Genomic DNA, 26,652 nt, shown 5'->3' on the forward strand with positions numbered 1-26,652 from the left:
TTGGAGATCTTGGAGGTCTTTTCCAGCCTTAATGATTGTATGACTCCATGATTCTATGATCTTCAGCACCCCAAAAGGGACAAGAACATTTCGGGTGCACAGTTAGGTCTCCAAACACAACGGGGGACCTGAAAAACCCCAGAGAGCTGCAGCAAGCCAGGAAAAGGAGGGAAAGAGGAGCTGTGATAGGATTTATGAAATCTGTAGGATGTTCAGCACACCATGCCCAGCACATGAGGGGTAACCTCATCATCTGGTGAGCATCTGCCTGTTTCTTGCTCAGCCACTTGTGTGGTACTACACAAACAACATCACTGACTTATTTTCTGTGCTCCAAGTCAGAGCTTCCTGAGTTTCCTCAAGAGACTTTATGCTACAGAAGGAATTATGGGCATTCTTCCCCATTTCCTAACCCTAAAAATGTTCTTTAGCTAAAGTGAATTAGCTCTGCCAAATCTCAGCAGTACACTCAGCAGCCTTCACCTGAAAATCTCCAATCACTTTTTGGGGGAGAGATTATAAAAAAAAATAAACTGAATGAAACTGATTTTGTCAGACAAAAATTAATATGGGTAGTGAATGGAGCAACAACAGTAGAGTATCTTATGGTCATTTCTTCAACCTGAAAGCACTTTAAAAGGCATTATAGATTCATTGATCCATAGATTTTAAAAGCCAGAGAGAGCAATTCTGATTATCCAACCTGATTTCCTTCCATAAAATTTTGTCCCATCACTCCCACATTAAGACTGGGGACTGCAGCTGGACTAAAGTGTATCTTATAAAAAAGACATTTGAATCTTGATTTAAAGGTTTGTGACAAAGCCAAATCCATCAAGCCCCCTCCATAAGCAGTTCTAATGGCTGGTTACCCTCATACAGAAGGATTGAATTTGTCTAGCTTTAACTCTTATCTCCTGATCTCCTCCTATGTGAGAACAATAGATTAACAAGCCCCTTGCTATCTACTTGATGTCTTTCTTCCTAGAGAGACACCACGATTGAGTCTTCTTGGATGTCTCAAACAGAAATTTGGATGGCACAGATTTTAAACTCTGATTTCCAGACATCAAACAGTTTTGGCTTTTCTTTGCACCCTCTCCATTTTTGCAAAATATTTTTAAGTGCAGGCATTATCTGCTTCACAGAGCACTCAGTTCAGGCAACTCTTTAGAGGAAACACATCATCACCATCTCAAAAGGAGAAATAACAACAACAGTGGTTGTCAAACATGAATTGAAGGGGTTAAGGCAATTCTAACAAAGAATTAAACCAGAAATTGGGTTGTGGTATTTCAAAAGTGATGTGCCATTCACCTTTCAGTTTTCTCAGGATAAAACTCCACTGTGGAAGGAGTTATGATTAAAGCACAGGGGCACATCAAGTCAGTCCTAATCTGGCCAGGCTGGACGAGAACAGCACACACAGACTCATGAGAAGGTTGCACAACTTCAGTCGGAGCCCTCACTTTGGAAGCAGTAGTGCTGCTACCACCCATCACTGGCATTGTCAAATTTAAACTATTGGTGCTGGAGTAGCCAAAATTGGTGCTAATGCAGGTATTCCTGTGTGCTATGGTGTGGTTGTTCACCCACCTGTAAGCCAAGTATCACAGCTGGGAGGTTCAAGCTCCTACAGTGACCATAATCCCTATTTTATGTGGGATGTGTGTCACCAATGCAAGGGTCACCAATCCCTTGTAGTCATAGAAAAATTGGTGCTTGAATTTTCCTGGCAGATGGAGCATACACAACTCATCAAAAGTAGAGACAACTACATTTTAGAAGTTTTTAATTCTCATCCCTGTTCTAAGAAGAATCCTTTGCTACAAACGACCAGGGCTCCACCCCTAGGACACAGTAGTGAAGAATTACACAAATAAAATCCTTTCCCTACACCTAGGCCAGGCCTCTCTGTCACCCAAGACACAGAAAGAACAGACACAGAAGCTGTCGAGATGATTCCAAAGCAATTTCAAGGTCTACTGTAAAATCAGCATTGATAATTTCAGATCACCATCTGACACTGGTGTGTTTTAGAACTGGGGTACAATGGCATTACCTTCCACTCAACAATTTTAGTTTATATCTGTCTGCAAGATAAATTCCTCCAGCCTAACCCAACAAAACTGATGAGCCAGAGCTAGTTTCAAAGGAGGGAGGACTCTGCATCTCTAGGGGCTGGGGAGATCTGGGCAGCAATAGCACCCCTGCCCAACCTACAGAGAGAAGAAGAGCAGAATTCTGGTGTTTTTCTAAGGGAGGTAGAGGTTTTGCAAGCTCATGTGACAGGCTCTGAACACAGCAGTGCTGCAACATATTTGAAAATGAGCCTGGCTTGTTCCACCTTTCTGAGCTCTAGCTCTCTATTGTAACAGATGACACAATTAAAAATAGAAAAAGGATGTGGTCTCAGCAAGGATTGGAATGTGTCTGTGCCTGTTGGATGGAACATATGGTGGAATATTTTTACATCTTATGAGGAGCTGTGTATTGGACATGTGCTGCTGCTCGTGAGATGCAGCAGCAGAAAAGCTGCATTAATATTTGCTCCCTGACAAGAGGAGCTGCCAGGGGCCGTGGCCATGCACAGGAATCATCAGCAGGACAGCACAGAACACACCAGGAAACCTTTCATTTTACGCACCATTGGAGTTAATTCGGAAGACATTGGCTGAAGTCTCCTGAAAAAGTTCCTGCAGCTCGCTGGGATCAATCTGGGTAGCTGTAAAGAGAAAAACAGGGAAAAAAAAAAAAAAAAAAAGTGTTAATACTGGACACCACCAATCACTTTGAAAGGGTGCTTTGAAAGGGGATGTAAATTCCTCCTTGCTGCAGAAATTTAGCCCAGGCAGGGTGGTCTGATGCAGCTTTACACAGTGCCTGGTTGTGGAACTTGCACTGGACAGACAAATCCAGCACCACCAGGACAGTGAAGATGCTGCTGCAACACAGTGGATACAGCCCACATGGATTGAGATGGCATTTGCAGGGATTATCAGCAACCAGAATACAAATAATTCCACCTTGTTTACCAAGTGGGAGCATCAGAACCACGACTGAATGAGAAACCACAATGCCAAGTGATGGTCACCCAGCACTTTTCAGAGCAGGAAGGCCCGTAGCAGGTCCTGCCTGTGGAAAAAGCAGTGAACAGAGGACACCTGCTCTGTGGGGTCAAAGCTTTTTGGGGCAGGAGGGAGGTGGGAGCTCAGTGGGATCTCCACACATTCCTCTCCTAACCCCCAAGAGAGGTTTCTCTTCTTCCTCTTCCTCCCTGATAGCTCAAATGCATGGGGAACTGAGTCAGCGCCAGGAATTTCTACTGCTGGTGCACAGAAAAATCCTCACAGTTTCATTCCCAAGGTCCCCACTTTAGCCAAGGTACTCAGATCTGCCCTACAAGAAGAACACTGAAGTGAGGGTTTGAACATTCTGGGGTTTCAGGGTTGGTGGAAGGTGGGGTGGGTTTTGGTTTTCTTTTTTTGTTTTTTCTTTAATTGTTTTGTTATTGTTGTTTTGGGATGTTTGTTTGTTTTTCGGTTTGTTGTAGTTTTGTTTGTTTGTTTAGGATTTATTTTGTTTGTTTGTGTTTGGAATTTTTTTGTTTTGGTTTGGTTTTTTAGCTTCATTTCCCAACTTCAAAATCCATGAAACTGTCCCCGACTTCTCCAGAGTTTCATCATCCCCAGAGAAGGAGTCATGTGGTGGTGGACTGATACACTAGAGAATCATAGACTACTCTGGGTTGGAAGAAATCTAAAGGATCATCCAGTTCCATCCCCTGCCATGGGCAGGGACACTTTCCACTATCCCAGGCTGCTCCAAGCCCCATCCAACCCGGCCTTGGACACTTCCAGGGATGGGGCAGCCACAGCTTCTCTGGGCAACCTCTGCCAGGGCCTCAGTATCCCCGCAGGGAAGAATTTCTTCCCAATATCCAATCTAAATCTACCTTCCTTCAGCTTAACACCATTAATTATGGCTGTATTAAGTCCATCTCACAGAGTAAGGAGGCACCACGTAAATAAGCTTTAACCAGGCATTTCAATTTTGATTGATCACAGTCACCAGAGAAACACTCATTTGTAACAATGTCTTTGTCACCAGTTTTATGGCAGCAGCTTTCCAGCAGATTTTTTTGTTCTGCCTCCCACCTGCGTCAGCTTTTGTGGGTTTCCCAGAAACTGCTTTACCTGAAACTTTGGTTATAACTTGTAGGACCCCAGGGCTTGTCCACCCAACAGAGTCCAACAGCCCCTGTTGTCACCCAGCTGCTCCTCTGAGGTGAAGCATCTCAGACTCAAACAGGAGCTGAGATTCATTTCTTCAGGTCAGCAGACTGGAACTCTGACCTACTCTGCATCCCTTCACCAGATCTCCTTACGCTGCTAAAGCACCACAGACCCAACCTGCACTTGGCAGAGCAGAAAGACAACGATGGAACAAGGCAAAAATGAGGAAAATTGGGCAAAATGAGAAGCCTGCTGGATGCACTGCTCAGGTTAGGGCTGAGGATGCATCTCCCAGTGCTGGAGGAGCAGTTGCACATCCAGAGAGATTTTCGACTGTTTCTCACACTCCCTGAGACGGTTCAGCCCTGCAACTGCTGTAAATAAAGTCACGGATCAGCCTGTCAGGATGACACAAATCCAGGGTATTAAATTCTGTTTAATCCAAATGCACAGGGCCTCATTGCTAGAGATTTTCCTACTCTTCTCTTCCTGCAGTTTCTCCTAAATCAGCTGTCCCAGACACTCCTTTCCTTTGTTCTATAGGGGAGGCTGCAGAAGAGCAGAAATTAGCGTGGGCTCCCCTGTCCTCCAGGAATTTCACTTGTTGCTAACAAAGTCCAGCTCTAATGAAATCACTGGCAAAAGAGCAGCACAGGAAAAGATTCTTAGGTCTTTACAGACTGCGATTACCCCCATTTTAGGAGATTTTTTCCTTGGATTTTCAGGGTGCTAACATGTTCCAGAGAAAACTCGTCTGCACATTTTGGGATAGAACTCATTTTAGATGGGTGAGGTTGTTTTTGGTGTGTGGTTTTGCTTGCTTTTTTTTTTTTTTTTTTTGTTTTTTTTTTTTTTTTTGTTTTTTTTTTGTTTTGTTGTTGTTGTTGTTTTTTTAACTTCTTTATTTTATTCTACCCTCAGAAACACTAAATTCGCCTCAACAGATTTTTATCCTGGCCCAGTGATTCTGAATCCACATGCACTGAGGTACTGAACAAAGCCTCAGATGAACCATGAAGCAGCCAAACCAAGGGTTGGGAGCTCCCTCAAGAGCTCAGATGGAATCACCCAGCTGGGACCAGCACTGCTTGAAATCCCCAAATAATCCAGACTGCAGACTCCAGTGTGCTCCCACATGGGGACACTCCTGCACAGCCTCCAGCAGGCACCTCTGAGGAGTCATTTCAAATGCCAAAGTCACACCAAGAGTCAAGATGAAATATCCCAAACGTTGCAAAAGGCAGGAGAAGTGCCAGTTTCACTGAGAAGGAAACACAGAGCAACACTGAGAGTCCAGAGTTGTTCCATGAAGTTAAAAACTACCCAAAAATTCAGGTGCGAGTTTGGGAGGGTGAGATTTATTTATATTTATTGGTGGGACACCAGTTTTCTCACCCTGTGACACAATTCACCAATGGGAAAGAGACAATGCATGTGGATCATACTCTGAAATCATGGAAATAATTTGGTTTTTAAACCTCCACGTATTCATTGTAGTCAAAATTATATAAATAGAAGAGATCTGTGAGGTTATAAACTCCTCCTCAAAGGCCTCTGAGTCCACACCTATCTAACAGCACCCACAATCACCCTCACACCTAAAAAAAAAGCAAATTAAGCAAATTAAATCTAAAAAAACCCAACCAAAAACACAAATTAAACTTTTGTCCAAAATTTCCCAACAATTTATTTGAAAATGCAATTCAAGAAGAATGTTTTTTCTGTTAAAATTGCACTCTATCTGGCTTGCAGTTTCCTGCCCCTAGACTTTTTATTTCATGCCACAGCATGCTGCCAGTTCTGGCTTTTATTTTGTTTTTATTTTGCAAAAGAAAAGAAAATAGTAACAAGGAGGCTGTTTTAACTACTCCAATTTCAAGCTTCAACACATCAAGCTGAGATGTTGTAACTATTCATGGAGGATGCAGCAGTTCAAGCAGACAAGCAGAACAACTCAAAAACAGCAGCAGAAAGCAAAGCAAAACTGCCTCTGTACTACCATGCCAAGGAAGAAAAACCAAGACTGAGAAGTGGATGTGAAGTCTGATAAAAAATTAAACATCTTTGATTACATCAAGTGAATACTTAAATATTATGATTCCCCAAGAAGGATTAGGAGGTTTCTGATATGCATTAAATGATGTTATGCATTAAATACATGCCCTGACACTAACAGAGTTCAGGGCCACAGCTGGGAAAAAATTACTTTTATTTACACTGTGTGTCCTCAAGGCTGTGAAGGTTTTGCAGTGGATGTGTTACAGAATCCCACATCCAAATGGTTTTTCCTTTACTTCCTTAACTGCACATTTCAAAAAAAAAAAAAAAAAAAAAAAAAAAAAATCAAACCATTTGTACTGTTTCCATTTATTTTCCCCATTTATTTTTCCAGGAAAATTCCCTTGGATCCCAGGACAACCCAGCTTCCTCTGCTACCAGTTCAACCTCCTCCCTGCTTAGCATATAGTGGTTTCCTGCTATATTTATTGCTGTTATATTTATTTTTATTCAGAGAAATCATAGAATGTTTTGGGTTGGAAGGGACCTTAAATATCATCTGTTCCTGCCACCATGGGCAAGGACACCTTCTACCAGACCAGGTCTCTCAAACGCCCATCAACCATCTCCCAAAGCAGCAGCAAACAATGGCATTTCTGATATTTGCCTATTTAATTCTTCTTTCTCTTGCCTGAAAAGCCCCAGGGGCACCCAGGTAGGTGCAACAGATGGAAAAAAGAGCTTTTCAACACCTGCTCTGCCAAAGCAAAGTGTGCCACTGCACACTCTGCAGGGGGAGACCCCAGCTGTGAGTGGGACCTTGAGGAACTTTGTGACTTTTGTGTGGAGTTTTAACCACAAATTGCTTCCTCTGGGCAAAAATCTGTGAGTTTAAATCTAAGGAATGCAACATCAAGCAAGTTTAAATCCAGGAATGCAACATCACCTCACACCCATCTGCTATGCAGGGGTGGCAGCTTAGACCCCTGTGTTATCTGTCACACTCTGGATCAATGCAAAAAAGGAGAAAGAAAAAAAGAAAGAAAAAAGAAAAAAAAAGGAAACTGAATCATGGAATCACTTAGGTTGGAAAAAACCTTTGAATCCAACCATTAACCAAGCACTGCCAAATCCACCACTGATCTGTGTGCCTTGAGTGACACATCAACACATCTTTCAAATATCTCCAGGGATGGTGACTCAGCCACTTCCCCTGACACCCTGTTCCCATGACTGATGACCCTTTCATAGAAGAAATTGTTCCTAGTACCCAATACAAACCTCACCTGGTAAATTTTGAGGCCATTTCCTCTTTTTCCACCATTTCCTACTTGGGAGAAGTGACAGACCCCAGCCTGGCTGCAATCTCCCTTCAAGGAATTGTAAGGAGTGGTTGAGGAGCTTAAAAGTCCATGCAACCCTTACACACAATTTTTGCAACCACTATCTCAGAGAACACTCAGAGTGCATCACTTTCTGTGATTCAGAGCAATTATAATCTTTAATTCATCACAATTCTGTCTACAGGAGACAACTCTGGGTGAGGACTGGCCAGTGGAGTGATGTGGTGTCTGTGCTTGGAGCAAAATAGAACCCAAGGAATCATGGGCTGCTTCCCCCAGTCCTGCTCAGGACTGCTGCACCTAGGCATCCCTGGGGCTCTTATGTGCTGGGAAAATCCACAGCTCCAAGGACCACCAGCAGCAGCTTCAGTAGGGGAGGAGAAATCCCAACAGGAATTTATTTCAGCTCCTCTTCAAGACAAGCCAAATACGATGCCTGACCAGGTTTATAAGGTCTTGTCTCAAGTGATCTGGATAAAATTAATGTAAAAGGGAATTGCTGGAGGTCCAGGACAACACTCATGGCAAAAGAACCTACAGGAACATCCTTTCACTTAGTGTTAATGAAAAGTGCCTGTGTTTGCCACGTTAATCTTCCTTTCCTATTAATTATTTCACACTAATTTGGAGCTCCTAATGGCTTTTCTGCAGCCAGGTGAAGTCAATTCCCTCCCTGAACTCAATTTTGCAGCAAACCCAAAATAACCTAAAAGTTGCAGAGAAGAAGCAGCAGTAATTACAGTAACTTGGGGGAAAATGGGGGAAAAGAGGAAAAACAGGACAGGAATTTGATCTTTCTACTTACAATACCTAACGTGGCTGCAGCAAAGCAACTCAGCACCTCAAATTGCCATGGATTTATCCCCAAAGCACCACCAAGAATTCTATCTGTGGTCTGTAAAAGAAAGTCACAGATTTCCTACAGCTTCTCTCCTTTGAAAGCTTTAACTGAAGTTACAGAATCATCCTTTGCTGAAGAAACTCCCACAGAAAGTTACTTGGTCTCCAAACTCCTCTTCTGTGCCATGAAACACCTGCAAGGAGTAAAAAAAAGCAGGCAGGAAGGCAAACCTGCTCCCTCTGATTTCAAATTATCCACCCCAAATCCTCAGTTTACCTCCAGCAGCATGGATTAAGCCCCACCACATCCAGCCCTGTGGCTGAACCCTTTCACAGCTGAGCTGAGTGGATGAGTCTCACCCATCCAGCACCTTGTTCCTCCTCCAGGACCACTCGAGCCACTGCAAAGCTTCAATTCCCCCCTTTTCATACCATTATCCAAGAGAATAGTTCCTCACTGAAGACTGAGATACACAATGAGAGCCATGTGCCTCTGGCACTGGGAAGTGAACCCCGAGGAGAGGAAGAGATTGATTTTTTGGCAGCTGGCCAGAGAGGAAAAGAGATTTGCCCTGGAGAAAAAAACAGTAAATTCATGTCTTTGTTTTAGTTTTTACACAAGAGCTGGCATTGAAGTGAAAAGGTGGAAGAAGGTGAAGGAGGCCAAGACAAAAGAGAGTAAAGAGAAAGAAGCAGATTGTCATGTAAGGAAGAAAATGCAAAAGGCAAGAAGTGGTGGAGGCACAGACACCTACACCCACCCCAGACAAGTCCTTTAGTCCCCAGCACTCAACAGCTTCCCAGGGTGTTCCTCCCTGTGGATTCTCTGGTGTCTGATCCCATGTTCCACACAGCCCTTGGTTTCTTCCACTGCCAGAACACTGTTTTGGTCTTCCACTGTCCTCCCCTTTCACATAATCCACAGCAACTCTCACCACATCTGCTCTCCTGTTGACACTGGTCAAAAAATGCTTCAACAAACACCAGGACAGAAAGGATTGCCCAAGGACATGTTTGAACCAAGTTCCTTTCCTCAAAACAGCCAGTTTAAGATAGAAAAAGAAATGGAAAAGAATGAAAGAATCATGTGTACTGTGAAGTTGCTCCTGGCCTGCAAGCTTGGGAGGTTTTTATTTCCTGCTGATGAAATTTGAGTGAAATAAGTGATAAAGGGAAATGTAAGCAAAAATCACACTCATCAGGCAATGTGATTTTCATCAGCATTGTAAAACATGAGGCTGTTTCACATGGAAAAGCTCTGAGGCTCTTTGCTACAGACTTGTCCAAAAGGGCCTGGGTCTCCTCAGCTCAGCCATAGCACAGGAGGGGGCACCTATGGAATTACAGGTGTAAAAATTGGGATGAAACTGGTGTTTGCACCAATCCTCCCTTAAATCCCTCCTCACACAGCAGGGTCAATGTGTTCGAGAACTCAATTCCCTACGGGTTAACTCAAGGTCTCTGTTTGCATTAACACTTACAAACGCCTGTTCCCTTTTTTTTTTTTTTTTACTTTTTAAATCATCTTCCTGATTTGTCCAAGTTCTCCCGAACGCACAAAATACATTTTTCCTGGTTTTAGAAATGAAGTTTTACCTGAAGGTAAAATTCTTCTCAGCTGGAAGAACACATTTCATCCCACCCATCTAAAAGGGAGAGGTATTAGGTAGTGAGGTACCTGCCTTCTCCTCCTGTCCCTAAGGGAAAACCAAGAATCATAGAATTGATTGAATTGGAAGAGACCCACAAGGATCACTGAAGTCCAACTCCTGGCCCTGAACAGGACAATCCCAAGAATTACATCATATGTCTGAGAGCATTGTCCAAAAGCTTCTTCACCTCAGACAGGCTTGGTGCTGTGACCACTGCCCTGGGGAGCTGTTCCACCCTCTGGGTGAAGAACCTTTTCTTAATATCCAATAAACCTCCCCGACACAATTTCAGGCCGTTCCCTCAGGTCCTGTCACTGGTCACCAGAGAGGAGAGATCAGTGCCTGCCCCTCCACTTCAGCCTTCCCCTACACAAGGACATTGCTCCCACCTCACTTCCCCACCAGATAACACTCCCAGAAAAATTACAGTGAAAATGAAAGTAAAACGAACACATCTGATTTCACAGAATAGATTTTTTTTTTTTTTTTCTCTTTGAACATCTTACCACAGCTACAGCAAGTTGGCCAGAGGAGACAGAAGTTTCATACTCTCTAAGCCAAATTAAGCTCAGGGCCTAAATTCAACGAGTGGGTAAGACCAAGGAGGCAAAGCAGGCAGGGGGAATCATTTCAGGTTGGTAAGGACACCACCTAGTCCCATTTTTGTCTTGGGCTCTCTGAAACAGTTTCAATACCTAAACCTTACCCAAACTTCTAAATTTACACATAATTAACACATTCCCAGAGAACTAAGTGCACAGTCCCCAGAACAAATGCTCCTGGTAGAGCTTGTAAGTTTTAACTGGAGCTCAGCATGGTTCTTTCTAGGAAAAAACTAGCAAATAAAATAAAAAAGAAGCCTAGAATACAGATACAATACACATTTCTGCAAGAAATAATAAATACAGTGCCTATCCCAAGGGAAGTCTAGGAAGCCAAGGAAAAAGGCTATTCAGGCAAAAGTTTCCCATGTAAGTGAGGCCTAGGGAAGTGGAACCAAAACTTGGCAGCTTGGCAAGTGCCTGTGCCCTCAGTGGCACAGCAGGCACTGCAAGGGACACTCCAGCCATGGAGAATTATTCCTTATGGAATTAAAGAAGGTAAAGGGTGAGAATTAATTAGCAGTAAAAGTCAGCTTCAGAAATTAGAGAAGATACAGAACTTAGAAACTCTGTTCTCCACAACCTAGCTGAGGAAAAAGGCTGCACACAATTCCTACACTTCCATTTAAATCAGCCAAGAGGTGATTTTTGTCCTAAGCCAATTGGAAGGAGCATTAAACCCAGGAGTGCTTTGCCAAATTCCCATCCTCCCCATGAGGGAAACAGCTCCATGCTGTTCCAAACACAGCACCAAGTCCTCAGCCACAAAAAATATAAATCTCTGTGTACCCAAGAGCTGGTTCAAAGAGAAAAGGAAACATTAAGAAACATTAGAGATTGATGACACACCGGCACAAGTTGCCAGGAGAAGCTGTGGATGTGTCAGCCATGGAAGTTCAAGAAAAGGTTGGATGGGACCCTCAGCAACCTGATCTCGTGGAAGGTGGGTTGGAAAAAAATGATTTTGAAGGTCCCATCCAACCCAAACGACGCTATGGATCTATGATGAATTATCTTTTTACAGTGCAATCAAGATTCAATCAGATTTGCTTTGCATTATTTCCGGTTAAGATGTTTTTGTTCACTTTGGTATCCTTCTTTAGCAAATATGCTAATAACAAACTGCTGAAGAAGAAAGGAAAAGACTCTCTAGTGAATAGCACCTCACCTGGTGTGTCCAGGACAGCACAGACAGTGCCAGAGTCTCAGCTTATGTAGGAGTGTGGCCAAGGAAATCTGCAACTGTGTTAGAATCATAGAAATCACAGAATGGTTTGGGTTGGAAGGGACCTTAAAGTTCATCCAGTTCCAACCCCCTGCCATGGCTGGAGAAATGTGTCAACAACTCATTGTTCAGCTTTGCCAAACCTTTGGATCCATGTCCCTGAGAGTGCATCTCCAACTTTCTCACAGCAGTAGTAAGCAAAAACAGCTTCCCAAACCCACCCATGTGCTACTAAGGAAATAAAGAGAAATATCCAGACTGTCCACAAAGAGAGGTCGTTCCTAGAGCCAGCCCTGAGACAAACACTCTGCCAGACCATGCACTGACTCTTGGCCAAGTGGAGAGGCTCATCCTTGGGGAGCATCACAAGTTCCATGAGCCCAGACGTGAGAAATTAGCAGCCCTGCCCAAATTCGCTCCAGTCCTGGAGGTGGCTTTTGCAAGTGGAACGCAAATCCATGACCAAAATCCTGGAAAATCAGCAAGTACAGTCTTGACAAGGAGCAGAGAACTCCCAGAGAGGATCAGAAACAGCATGAGAGAAAGCTGTTGGCACGAGGTGCCACTCAGAAGACGAGCTACACTGCGTTGTAAAAGCAAAGCGCTGGCTGGATAAAGCAGACATGCTGCTCCCAACTCATGAAGGAGAGGAAAACACCCAACAAAACTAAAACAAAAGTTCCAACCAACCAACAAAATTTGCTACATTACTACCCTAAAAGTTTATTTCAATTTATTATCAACAAGTTCCCTGCTTTTGAAAGACCACTAGAAATATATCAGATTTTTCTCCCAGCAGAGTGACAGTTTGTGCTTCTCACTCTTTTCTTCCCAAGCTTGTTAAAGATGTTAGACAGCAACTTCAGCCTTCAGTACAAAACCTGATATTCTCTACATCTGCATTAATGCTGCCAGAAAAACCTGTTCTCATCCTAGGCTCCTGTTTAGGTAGTAGGGAAAAAAACTAAAAGCAAAAAAAACTCCAAACCAGCATGGAAAAAAAAAAAAAAAACAAATAAAAAAACAAAAAACCAACAAACACAGTGCCTTCTAATTTCTAAGAAAAACAGCAGCTCTTGCTGATTTAGTAGAAGGAAATGTCAAAGACTCACGAGGCTGTTACTAAAATAAAGAGCCCATGGGGGCAACACAATGGCTAAAAGTGATTTGAAGGTCAGGCGAGGTTGGCAGCCCATGGGAAAGGAGCTGGTGGGATCCTCTGCCCTGTTCCACCTGCTCAAACCTCTGTAAAATGAACAAAGTAATTCAGAGAACTCCCACTTTCACCATGGGAATCCACAAGGCTGCGGTGCTCTTCTCCAGACAGGAGAATTAGGGGAAAAGTTGATTTTTCATGATGGTTAAATGCAAAATAGACTTCAGATTTTAAGCAAAATTTTATGAAGAATAAATGCAGAGCAGAGCTGGGTAGTGAATTTAGATGATGCTAATTTTGGCGGTGTGGAAATTTTGGTTTTGGTTGGACAGTTTTACAATTAAGAGTTTTTCTCCATTTTCAGGCAGTGGGGAGACAAACTTTAAAAAGTTTTGCATAATTCTCATGTGTCACCAAGACACAGTTAAGTCCCTTTAGAATGAAAAAAAAAATCACTTTTTTTTTTTAAATTTTTGCTGGTTGTGGATTAGGATAGAGTTAAAAGGACAATTCATTTTTGATTGAAATAAATCAATGTACTGGAAAATACCAATTAATTTTTGAAATATCCCTATCAAATCCTATTGCTTCTTGCTTTCCAAGATGGAAAGTCTAATCATGTTCCCTCCTTCATGCTCCAAAGCAGTGGCAAAAGCAAGCATTAAAGCAGTGTCCATCTTCATTTTTAAAAGAATACCTAAATCATTAAAAAAACCAAAAAAGACAACTTAAGGTATTTGACAGTTTGTTTAATTTTTTTTAATATTGATGCTGTATGAGGATATAAATAAAACCTGAGTGAAAGCAAGTTTTGTTTGTATTGCCATATTACTGGGATAGTCTGCAGTCCTGTGTTAATGCAAACACAAACAACAGCACCAACAAGATGTGAAAATGTAAAGGAATTGACTGGAAAAGCAAAGTGGAAATGATTAATCTTACACTTACTGCCTGAGCTGTTGGGAGTGTAACGTGAAAACAGCCAGCAAAAAAGATGAAGAATCCAAATATTTTTGAAATGTTGTTATTTAAAAATTTATTGGTGATATAAATCACAAAATATTGTTTTTATTTTCAAACTGGCACTTAATCAGCCTCTCTTCTGGCCTTATTAATGAACTCAGCACTAATTGCCTTAGAAAATATCTTTTTAAAGATTCAGGCTATTAATGACAAGATGGAGATTATTTTTTTTCCTGATTAAGTCCATGTGATGCAAGTAAGTGGTAGCAGAAAAAACCAGCCCTATGAACAAAAGAGAGAAACCCTAGAAAATATTACCTTGCCATGACTTTCCAGTTGAACAAACACATCCCATTGGGATGGGACACTGTGAATGCTCTGTCCCTGGAAGTCTCCAAGGCCAGGTTGGATGGGGCTTGGAGCAACCTGGGACAGTGGAAGGTGTCCCTGTCCATGGCAGGGGTTGGAACTGGATGGTTTAAGTTCCTTTCCAACCCAAACCATTCCATGATCCAGGTAAATGGATATTTCTACACTCCTTGTAAATGTGATGCTGGACCCTCAAGTTTGTTCCAGAGTCAACACTTGTTGCAGCACAAAGCCATAGAATTTCAAGTGTAGAAAATGCCTTTTCTTCACATTTTCTTCCTCTTTGTAACTTTCTTCATAACTAAAAATTCAGGCCATTTCAAGGATTCAGAAGACAGATTGCTCCCACAGTAAGTAAAAACAAAAATCTCAGAGACCTTGCAGAGTCATTGAGACCTGCATGAAGAGTTTTCACAAACTAAAAGCCCCGGAGAGATGAAGTGAGATCTGGGATGACAGGACAGCAGAAATTACTGAAACAGAGACAAAGTGGATGCAATGGAAAGTAGCAATGGAGCAGTGCAACAGCTGGCACCCATCTATGGGAAAAAGAGGTTTCTGCACGGGTAAGGTTGTAAATGCTGGAGTAGATTTCCCAACTCAAAGTTCCAACTGATGCACCCTCCTCTTCTGGAGAGCTTCAACTCTCCATCAAAGAAAAAAAAGGAGCAAGGTAATTTATTAGACATTTTAAAAATAAATGAAAAATGTTAATACACCCCTTGCCATTTATTGGGAATCTTTATCATGTTTAAATAAGAAAAGTATACTGCTAATTTAAGCATTATACTTTATATACCTTCTCAGCATTACTGAATGAAGGAAGGAAAATTACTTTTGTTTGCTTAAGATTAAACATAATAGAAACCATCTGGCTCCAAGAATTAGCTCTTTTGGAAGAAATCATAAAACCTATACAGGGTTTTATAATCCATATGTACCAGACCCCATACGTCGTTCAGGAAGATGAAGTGCCATCTGCCAGAGCTTCTGGAATTCTCCTGGGCTCGTTTCTGAGGGACATTTTATGTGGATCTGGTCACCCACAGCCTATGGAATCTGCAGCTGGTCAGGAGAGGTTGTAGCAATGGCCATAAAATGTCCTGTTTCTTGTTACACAGCTACTGCTGTAGTTATTCCCTGGAAAGGAAGGACTGGCACAGAAGGCATTGGCTCAGCTGCCTCTCCCTGGGATTCACATTGACCAAATTTTGATTTCTCAGCCTTTGAACAAGTTACTGGCGAGCCTTTTTATTGCTCCTCACAGTGAAATGGTCAATGTGGGGAAACATTACAGGATTAGTCATTTATTTTTTGTACACATTCACTCTGGAACAGACCATCCCCATCTATCAAGGGAGGAGTAGAGGAGAACATTATCTTACTGCCATGTATTACATGGAAAAAAAAAATACTTTTCTGTTCCACAGATGATTTCAGGTATAAACATTGAGTTGTAGAATGATTTGGGTTGGAGGGGATGATAAAGATCATCTTCTTCCAACCCCTTGCCATAGGCAGGGACACCTTCCACTATCCCAGGTTGCTCCAAGTCCTGGCCTTGACATTTCCAGGAATGGGGCAGCCACAGCTGCTCTGGGAAACCTGGGCTTCACCACCCTCACAGTAATGAATTTCTTATTTATATCTAATCTAGAGGCATTCTCCCTTGTCCTCTACACACCCTTATAAAAAGTAATCTCACAGACCCGTTACTGTATAAGGAAACCTCTAACTCAGCACAGCAACACAGCCCTAAGAAGACAGAGCTAAAAAATAAAGTTCAAGGAAAAGAGCAGTTCATTAGAAGTTTATGCAAACCTACAGAAGAAATGGAGTTTCTCCATCTGTGATGTGATTTGGACAATGAACTTAATGCCCACACTTGCACACAAAAGAAAAGAAAAGGACTGTATGGGTGTTAGCATTAATTAGACATTATTATATTACCCTCTGCACCTTTGTAAAGCAAAAATATCCCTTCCTCATGGGTAAGCCAGCAGAATTTACACTGCACTGGGCTCAGCCCTCATGTTCAGGAGGACTGATCCATCCTCAGGGTCAACTGTGCCTTCAGCCGCAAGACAAGAAGTGGCTGTTTTGCTCTTTAATTCAGCAGAACTTTGCTGTGCTTCTCATTGTCAGCAGTAGTCATTAAATATCTGCCAACAAGATTTTGCTCTCCATCTTAATTGAAAAGTCTCTATTATGTACTTGAACACAGACTTTCTCCCTTGCTTTCAAAATAAAACTGAGACGTGGCTTGAAGTATTTGCCTAACAAAAAAAAAAAAAAAAAAAAAAAAAAAAAAAAAAAATCCACAGCACTGTGATACTGATGAGTATGAGAAAGTGGAAGTGACAGGAAACTGATGAAGAAAAGGCTGAGTTAAATTTTTTAGACAACTGGTTTATTAGCTGAAGCATTCTGGTTTAGATCAACAGATACATATGCCAAACCCAGTAAGCTGGCTTTCAGCTGAAAGTTTTGTTCTTCCTCCCTTTACTACAGCTGAAACAGCCCCTTACAAGCTTTCAAAGAGAAATGTTTTGACATTTTGAACTGAAATACCATGTTCTCAAAATTTGCCCATATTAAAAAAAAACCCAAATAGCAAGAAAATTAGAAAAAAAAAAAAAAAAAGAAAAAGAGGGTTTTCCTCAAATACTTCAGTTAGTGCAAATCTCTTTTTTTTTCATTTGCAGATAAGTTCTAAACATAATTGGCAGCCATAAGGAGTAAAAGCTTAACAAGTAAATAAAAATCATTTACATCACCCCCCTGAGTACCAGCACCACTGCTCATGCAGAGAAAAATGCATAAATGCATTTACAAGACATAGCAAAGAGGTGAAACCAAAATATATCTGAAAGGTTTTGGTTCCAAGAGCAAAGCTCAGGCAGATATACAACCTCCACAGGAGGTAATCCTTTAGTTCCTTTGGAAGATGTCAAGGAATCCCTAGGAAAATAATCATTTAAGGGTTAGGGAAGTAATTCTGTCAAAGAATCCAAGAAATGCCATTTTGAACTATTTCACGTCTCTTTTACTCCTGTAGCCTCTCTTCAAACATTCTTGCCAAGTGCTACAGGAATTTTCTGACACTTTTTCCACGACAATTGATAGAACCACAGAATGGTTTGGGCTGGAAGGGACTTTAGAGCTTATCCAGTTCCAACAATGTGCCATGGACAGGGACACCTTCCACCAGACCAGGTTGCTCCAAGTTTCATCCAACCTGGCCTCGGACACTTCCAGGGATGGGGCAGCCATGACTTCTCCGAGCATGTTGCTGCAGCTAAGGCCAAATAAAACCCTTCCCCACACCTGTTCCCTATCAGATGCCCATAAAAGGGTTAACAGCTGATTTCCAGCACACCTACAACCATTCCCTTCTGTGCACACCACTATTAATAGCAAATGTGAACATGTAAGCAGGGTGTTGCCAGCAATGGCTCTCTGGATTTTTGTCGATGTTGGGATTGCAATAAGAAAATGCAATGTTCCAGCAGAAGGAACAGGACTGCTGCCAAATCCCTGCTCCACCACCTTCCCTTGCACTGGTTTTGCACCCACCAGCATTAAATGGTGGGGACAAAAGGTGGGGATAGCCTCTGGCTGGGACAGGGGACTCATGCACCCACGAGCCAGTAGTGGCCACCTAATGGGGACCTGTCTTGGATGTGAGTCTGGGGATATCCCATGCCTGGAAGTTGTGGGTCACCCATCCCTGGAAGTGTTCACAGACAGCTGGACATGGCTCTGAGCAATCTGGTCTAGTGGAAGGAGTCCCTGTCAAAGGCAGGGGACTGGAGTCAGATGATCTTTAAAGTTTCTTCCAATCCAACCTATTCTATTTGTCCTTTTACCTCTTTTTGCCTCCTTTTCCTTTTCTTCATTCCCTCAGCCTCTCACTTGCTTTTCCCACCCACCGCTTTTGAAGTCAGCAGCAGCTGCTGCCATGCAGAGCTCACAAAGCAGCTCAGGGAGACTGAGACGTGTCAGATTCCTCCCTGGGAAAAATTCCTTCCTTGCTGCTTCTTAGGAAGAGAAGGCTGAAACTAAGGGCTGCCCAAAACTGCCTCCATTTCTGTTGTGAGGATGGTGGATACCCAGGGCCTGTGTTCATCTACAGCAAACTTCAGCCCATCCATCCATCTGGTCCTGCTCGAGCAGCGATCTTGGACTTTGTGAACTCCAGAGGTTCCTCCCAACCTTCCCTCATTCTACAGCTCCTCAACAGACCATTCCTCTTCTCCCTTAAAATGAACAGTGACGAAGATCCAAGGAGCAGGAGTGCTATGATTTTCTAGTCAAAGGTTGGACTTGATGATCTCAAAGTTCTTGCCCAGCCTTGATGATTCTGTGATTCTTTTGTGGTTATGTCCTGCCTTTCTTCTTTACAAATCCCTGTTCAGAGAGGACTGGCACTGGGCAGCAAAACAATCTGCAGGAAATGTGCTACACTGCTGCTGAAACTGGTAAAATGGTGCTTTTTAGAGGCAACTATTGATCCTCAAGTGGTCAGAAGTTGCCTCCCCCAGGTTTCCCATCATGTTGCAGCTCCCAAGTGTTATTCCCTGCACCACCCCACTGGGTAACCACAAGAAAGATCATGTAGACTAGGTGGGACACATAGATCTGCTGGGCAAGGAGATGCTTTGCAGGTCAAATTCTCCACTGCTGGTCTGGACTGGATGAATGAAGTAAAGGAGAGCACTGAGAAAACCACTCTGGGTACATAAAATTCATGGTAGCCAATTGCTCCTGAAAGCAGAAAATATCTCTCACTGGACACTAAAAAAAGACATCTTGAAGCTCTTGAATGCTTGTCAAGAAGGAGGGGATCACCCCCTAACACCCATCCAGTTCCAAAGAGTTCACAGCCTGGTCGGAAAGTTCAGCATGAGGTGATTTCCCCCAAAACAGGTGGAAACGGGAGTTTGGCAGCCTCACTCATTCCCATATCCCATTCCCTGCGCTGTGCTAATTCCACACTTGAGATGGTTTAACCTCCCCCAGGGATCTGAGGAGGTCAATCAGCACTTCTCCTCCAGTCCATTGTACCCAGCAGCCTGAGCAGTTAGCAGCAGCTCCTTTGAGTGAGTTGATTTTATCAGAAATTCCTGCTGCAACCTCCGTGCATGCACAAACGCCATTGAGGATTCTATAATTAGAGCACACTGAGAGAGAAAAGCAATTTGTAAGGAGAATTACATCTCTAAAATGTGTCTATCTCAGAAAGGTGCTGCCTGCATGTCTGGGGGGAAAAGCTTGAATATTCAGGAGGAAATTCTCTGTATTGGTGCCACTAGACATTAACTAAAAAGCTAATTGTTTTGTTTTTTTTCTCACTAACAGTCCCAAGTCATAAAAAAATAAACAAAACCCCACACAGGCACACACAGGTGCAAACTTGCACACACCCCTCAGTCATCTGTGCTTAATCAAAGACAAGATATACACAAAATAACCAAAATATCAGCCAACATGCTGAGCACTGTGACTGTGGATTTGTTTGCAGTGCAATGGCACGAGACCTACAGGAGCAAACGTGGGGTAAATTTATACAGGCTGAGATTTAGAACAGCAGAGCACATAGTGCTTTGGATCATGCTGGTATTGGTGTTGCTGCAGAGCAAGAGCATTTTTATCTACCAAATCCCACACCACTTCTGTTCCCAAATATTTAAATGAGGCAAGATGAGCTTGCTGGGCAGTTGTATCTACCAACTGCTGTTGGGTACTGGGGGTGTTTAGTCTGGAGAAAAGGGGGCTCAGGGGAGACCTCACTGCTCTCTACAACTCCCTGAAGGCAGGTGTGGTGGTGAGGTGTGGGTTGGACTCCCAGGAAACTCATGAGAGAAAAATGGGAAACGGCCTCAAGGAGGTTCAGATCAGATATTACAAAACATTTCTTCACAGAAAAAGTGGTTAAGCATTGGCAAAGGCTGCCCAGGGCAGTGGTGGAGTCCACCAAAAGAGTTTAAAAAATGAGTCAACGTGGCCATGGAGGTATTTGGTCAAAGGTTGGACTTGATAATCTTTGAGGTCTTTTCCAGCCTTATGGATTCCATGGTTCTATGATCCCATGAAAACCTTCTCACCCACAGCCAGCCCAAGGCTCTTTGCTGTTTTGGTGCTAAAACAGCTGTTTGCTGTTTTGGTGCAGCTAAAAATCACCTGTAAAACCTTGACTGGGGTCTCACCTGAGTCATTTGGCTCCTTTTGTGTCCCCTTCCCTCACTGCAGACCCACAACAGGCACCCACAGCACCATGAAGCAGAACCACCCCAGTCTCTGGGTCACCACACAAGAGATTTTGGGTTATTTTTGCAAACAAGAGGAAAACAAGACATTACCAGACTGTGGGCCATGATCTGTGCATGCTGAGGGCAAGAGCAGGGGAATGTCCCGAGTCCTGGTCCTGACCCTGCACCATCTGAAGCTCTCTCCCTTCTCCACTGGAAACTTGTCCCTTATTTCTATGGAAAATCTCTGTGATCCTGCCTGCAAGACTGAGGGGAAATGGCAGCTTTGGGTCCCAGTTGCAAGGATGATGCAAGGAGCTGAATATCCATCAAATAATACTGCAGGAAGTTCTTCGCATACAGGCAATTCAAAAAGACTGACAAAATAATCTCATGATCCCTTCCAGCTTTAAAATGCATGATTGTGAGAGCTGAAAGGCGAGACAGAAAAAAAAATATATAATGCTACTTAACTGTTAATGCCAAGGTTAGATGTATTTTCACCCAAGATGGCTAAATAACAGAATTTCAAATCTTCCAGTGAAGTTTTGCACCTATAGACTGAGTAGGTGGAAAACAACACTTTTAAAAAGAGCATCTTTGCGTCACTAAAAGCAGACTCTGTCTAAATGGGCTGGAACTATGTCTGGGGATTTCCATGCCATTGTCTTGAAATACTGTAAAAATAAAAAATTTAAAACAACAAGCTTCACGGACATGGAAAGTTCAGATTCTTGTGCCGCCATTAAAAAGTTGGAGGCTTCCATCTCTCAAGCAGTAGCTGGCTTGTTTAAAGAACAAAGCTCAAAGGACATTAGCAAGGTTCATCCTGTTAATAATTCATTATCATTCTTTTTCTCTTTCATCAAAATGTAGACTTTTACTCAGAAGGTTGCAATACACAGGGATTTGAAGATTGCTTTATTCTTACCCTGTTTCCCTACTGAAAATACACTAAGATGACACTTTGGGGCATTTGTGGTGGATTTGGGTTGGGTTTGGTTTATAATTGGACTTGAAGGTCTTTTCTAATCTTAAAAAAATCTATGATTCTATGACATTGGTCATTGGGTACAAATAGGTTGCCCAGAGAAGCTGTGACTGCCCCATTCCTGGAAGTGTCCAAGGCCAGGTTGGACAAGGTTTGCAGCAACCTGAGATAGTAGAAGATGTCCCTGGCCATGGCAAGGGGTTGGAACTGGATGATATTTAAAATCCCAGGTCATCCGAGGATTTTATAATTTTAAAAAATGCATTTGCTCCATGTATGAAGGAGACACAGTCCCACATGCCCTGGGTACATTTCGGTAGTGCTAGAAAACAACTTCTGGCAGCTGGTGAGCTCTAAGATACCCAGTGACACAGAAGATCTCTGTAACCCCTGCTGGGATCTGAACCCAGGTCAGATCTTAGCTGTGCCAGTGTTGGACAGCCAAAATACACAGACCTGGTACAGCCCAGGCTGCAGCACACAAATATGAGATCAAACACTGATCTTCTAAGAAAAAACCTATAGGGATGCCCTAAAAAGCCTGCAAATATTTCCCGTTCCTTGCTAAACTCTCATCTGACTGCCCCACCTCTTCACCCATCTCATGGAGGGTAATTTTCTTGCAGACACAGCTCACCTCAGACAGGGCATGGAGGGTGGGGATGGAGGGGATCCCCATCAGGGGATGGAGGACACACCTGGGGCTGTGGAGAGCAGCACAAGGGAAATCTTCCTGAGTCAGGATGTTCACACCAGATGTGGGTCTGGAAGTGCTCCAAGTCCCTTCAGGTTGGTCTGGACAGCCTTTCCCCTCTCTCAGGGGGTCAAGAACTGCCCCCATTCCTTCACCCAGCCAGAGCTGGCAGCGCTGCACTGAGCAGCATTCAATTAGGAGAGCTCCCTGCAAGCTGGGAGAGAGCTGAAACACAGAGGGAGGAAGAAGCCAGCTCAAATAAATGGATAATTGCCATTTAATTCCCACGTATTAGATTTGGCAACACTCGCATTATGGTTAAGTCAATAAAGCAACTTTGACTCGAGCCTGATTTGAGGACGGGACAGAGTGATCAATCTGTCTGAGAGGAGCTCCCAGCCCTGCCAGGAGCCCTCGGGGTGGGGACAGAGGAGAGGCCCCTGCCCGACTGCCACGCGGGCAGGAAAATATTCCTTTGTGTGCCAACACAAGCATTAAGCAATGATCCCATCCATGCTCTTCCTAAATTAGGCAGTTTCCCTCTTGGACAATGCATCCCCCTATTCCTAGACCTCAATTAGGCTGCACAGCACAACCCAGGACCTTGCTGGGAAGGTGCTGCTGTGCCAAGACAGTGTGTCCATCATGCCCACATGAACACAGCTCAGGAGACAAGCCCATGTAGGAAATTCACTGGCAGGCAACCTGCTCAAGGGAATGAGCTAATTGCAGCTGTAGCAGAGGGATGAAAACTTCCCAGGGCTGCCTCACAGTTTGTCATTCCCACCTGGCTGCACATCAGCGAGGGAAGGATGTCCATGGAACCTGCCACTGCCAGTGGGAAACAGCAAAGGGCTCTGAGTGAACAGCCCTTGCAGATGTGTTTAGTCCAAATCAATACTAATAAATGTTTCCTGGCATCTGACATCAATAGATATAAAATAATTCATTTACAGGTGCAGCTCCCTTTCATTGAGACAAGTGAAGAATTTTTTTTTTTTTTTTTTTTGTGAGCTACAGCTTCCTTTGGGAGAGACAAAATCTGCCTCTAGCACAACACACAGTTGCTCGTAAGAGATGAGGGAAAGCAAGTGAAACTATGGGAATTTGAGTTCAGCAGAAAATATATCAAGACAGAAATTCCACCAATAATGCATTATTTATTTATTTATTTATTATTATTATTATTATTATTGCAACCAAGATGCATAATTTTGCATTACATGGCTCCTATAAAACAGAATTCTGCATTATACCACTGCTCTAGTGTTGTGCCAGGCATGTGCCCTGCCCAATATACACAAGAATCTGTGAAAGGCTGAAGAGAAAACTGTAGCAAATTGCTTTGGGTGAGCACACAGCCAGGCACTGCACAGGCTCTCAGGCTCTATATTGTGATAAACCTGGAAATCCCTGGAGATATTGCCATTAGTTTCAGTGGATTTAACACATATAGGGCACACTCAACAGCAGGATGCATCATAACAGCATTCAGCCATATAGACTGAAACTTCACCAGTATGAAGTAGGGACTTGTTCATCCCTTGCTGCTAAAAAGGAAAAAAAAACCCAAACAAACAAAAACTCCAGCCCACAACCAAAAAAACCCACTTGAAAAAATATCAAAGATCCCCTCAAAACCAACCTAACACTTTATTTTATGAATCTCAAAACAGGTAAATTTAAAATAATCTAAATTCCTCTGTACATTTGTTACCATTAAAATATTAGTGATAATTCTTCACCTTACAGAATTTAGATAGATGTGATGTGGCTATAGATACACATAAAACACACTTTATAGCATATTTCTGTTTCAATGTAAACATTTTCCTGAGATGTCCTACAAGGCAAGAATATTAAAAGCACCTGCTATTAAATCTTTGCTAAAACCTCCAAATTTCTCATGAAAATTTGAAGTGTGCTGTTAATGAAATTGTTGAGTTTTTAATGTACATGTCATTCTGATGAATGTAGAACATAATTTCCATAATGTCCTACATGTTTCACGCACTTCTAGGTATTATACCATCTTCTGAATAACCCAGGGAAACAGATTATTAGCAGATTATTAGGAAGGAAAACAGAATTATGGAGATATGTATGGTTACACAGAATTTGCTTCAAGGTAAGAATCACTGCACAAAACTTCCCAAGCGTTTGCTCACTTTTCCAAACACTAGATTAATACTTTGCAATCCTTGCAATAATTTAATTAAAGTGATCAGAAGATGAGAAGTAATACTGCATCACTGAATCTAATTAAACTTCAAGTTTATCCTCTAGAAATCAAGAAAAATACATATTTCTTCAAGGAAAGGAATTAATTTTATTCTGACAGTGGAGAGGATAAAAGAAAAAAACCAGTCAGTTTTGTTGATACCATCTCTCTCGTCTCTCTCTCTCTCCAAATGACAATTCTTGCCTGGCTAAATAATCAAATAATAAGCATTCTGCAAAGCTAAGCTTCCTTTTCTGAGCTGACTGAGCCACTTTATCCCATCCCACCCCTGTCATTACATGGCAAAACAGCAGTGCCTGTGTAAAAATGGCAACAAATAACCATGATGGAGCCTGCCCAGAAGAGAATCATGGAATCACAGAATATCCTGAGTTGGAAGGAACCTACTGGATCACCAAGTCCAACTCCTGGCCTTGCAGCAACCCCACGCTGTGCCTGAGCTCTGTCAGGAGCTCTGACCACTGCCTTGGGGAGCTGTTCCAGTGCCCAAACACCCTCTGGGGGAAGAACCTTTCCCTGGAATCCAACCTAAACCTCACCAACACAGCTTCAGGCCATTCCCTCGTGTCCTGTCACTGTCACCACAGAGCAGAGATCAGTGCCTGCCCCTCCTCTTCCCCTCACCAGGATGCTGAAGACCACAATGAGGTCTCCCCTCAGTCTCCTCTTCAGGCTGAACAGACCAAGTGACCTCAGCCATGCCTCCTATGGCTTCACCTCCAGACCCTTCCCCATCTTTGTAGCTCTCGTTTAGATTCCTGTCAACAGCTTTACATCCTCCCTGTGTTGTGAAATACTGTCTATTTATTAAAACCAACACGTGAGCATGAGGTGGGGCAAATGAGAAGACTTAGAGGGAGGCTGAGACCACTCAGGTCTCTGATGAGAATTTGAATTACACATTCATTGAACCAAAGCCACTTTTCATTATGACATAATGAAGGATAAACACCAGAGCATTACTCAGCTCCCAGCACTCAGAGCTCGAAGGACACTGAGTGCGTGGCAGAGAAAAACTGAAAGCAAAGGGAAAAATCAAACTCTGCACCATGGAATTATTTGGAGCTGGTCTTCTGTTCATACTTTGTCTAGTGGTCTCTTCCTGATAGATCATATTATCACGCCACAGTGCCACCCTCAGGGGTCACCAAATGCAGATCAGCAGGGCCCAGCTTTACTCCTCTCAGCTGAGCATCTCTCAGATGTTGATCTCACCAAGGTGAGGCAGCTGCCCTCCTGCAAATACATGAGGGAGCAGAGATCCACCTGCAGCCCATGGAGAATCCCACACTGGGACTGGGACAGGCCTGAAGGGGGCTGGACTCCATGGGAAGCCCAGGCCGGACTCCATGGGAAGCCCAGGAGCAGGTTTGCTGGCAGGAATTGTGACCCCATGAGAGATCCTGGCTGGAGCAGCCTCTTCCTGAAGGACTGCAATCCCATGGGAGAGACCCACCTTGGAGTAGTTCAGCCCATGGGAAGGACTGGTGTTGGAAATATTCATGGAGGACTGTCTTGCATGGGAGGAGCAGGGGAAGAGTGGAAAAAGCCCAAGCCTCGAGGAGGGAGCAGCAGAGACAGGCTGTGATGAACTGACCATAAGCCCCATTCCCTGTGCTCCCACACCACTGGAGGGGAGGAGGTATTAAAAATACTGAGTGAAGTTGAGCCTGGCAGGAAGGGAGGGGTGGTGGGAAGATGTTTTAAGATCTCTTTTTACTTCTCATGACCCTAACCTGACTTTTGAACCGCAATGTTAAATTCATTTTCCCTAAGCTGAGGCTGTTTGGCCTATGACAGAAATTCTCTCCTTGCCCTTATATCAAACCAAAAGCATTCAATATTTGTTTTTTCTCCCCTTTCTAGCTGAAGAGGGGAGTGAGAAAGAGGTTTGGTGGGAGCCTGGCATCCAGGCAGTGCCAACCATCCCAGCCAGTACCACTCCAGTACCTTTATGGGCTGTGCTTAATGCAATGGAAAGTGCTGTGGAACATTAAATTTCCACCTCGAGGACAGACAGCTCTGCAGGACTGAAGCTGCTGCTGCTGCCTGCTGGTAGGGATCTGCTGGAGCCAGCTCACCCCTGCTGAA

The 26,652-nt window shown here is 43.2% G+C and overlaps 1 protein-coding gene across 16 annotated transcripts in view; it reads right to left on the minus strand.

The window, feature by feature from the left end:
* TSNARE1 (t-SNARE domain containing 1) overlaps window positions 1-26,652 on the minus strand; it is a 452,764-nt gene that overhangs the window by 298,896 nt on the left and 127,216 nt on the right. For all 16 annotated transcript variants that reach the window (XR_008436580.1, XM_053974698.1, XM_053974688.1 and 13 more), the window contains one exon: window positions 2,648-2,725. Coding sequence is in view for 15 of the 16 variants with exons in the window: in XM_053974698.1 (XP_053830673.1) it covers window positions 2,648-2,725 (78 nt within the window). In the remaining variant the exon portion in view is untranslated. The remainder of the gene's footprint in view (window positions 1-2,647; window positions 2,726-26,652) is intronic.

Source organism: Vidua macroura, chromosome 1, assembly GCF_024509145.1.
Source record: "Vidua macroura isolate BioBank_ID:100142 chromosome 1, ASM2450914v1, whole genome shotgun sequence".
NCBI lineage: Eukaryota > Metazoa > Chordata > Aves > Passeriformes > Viduidae > Vidua > Vidua macroura.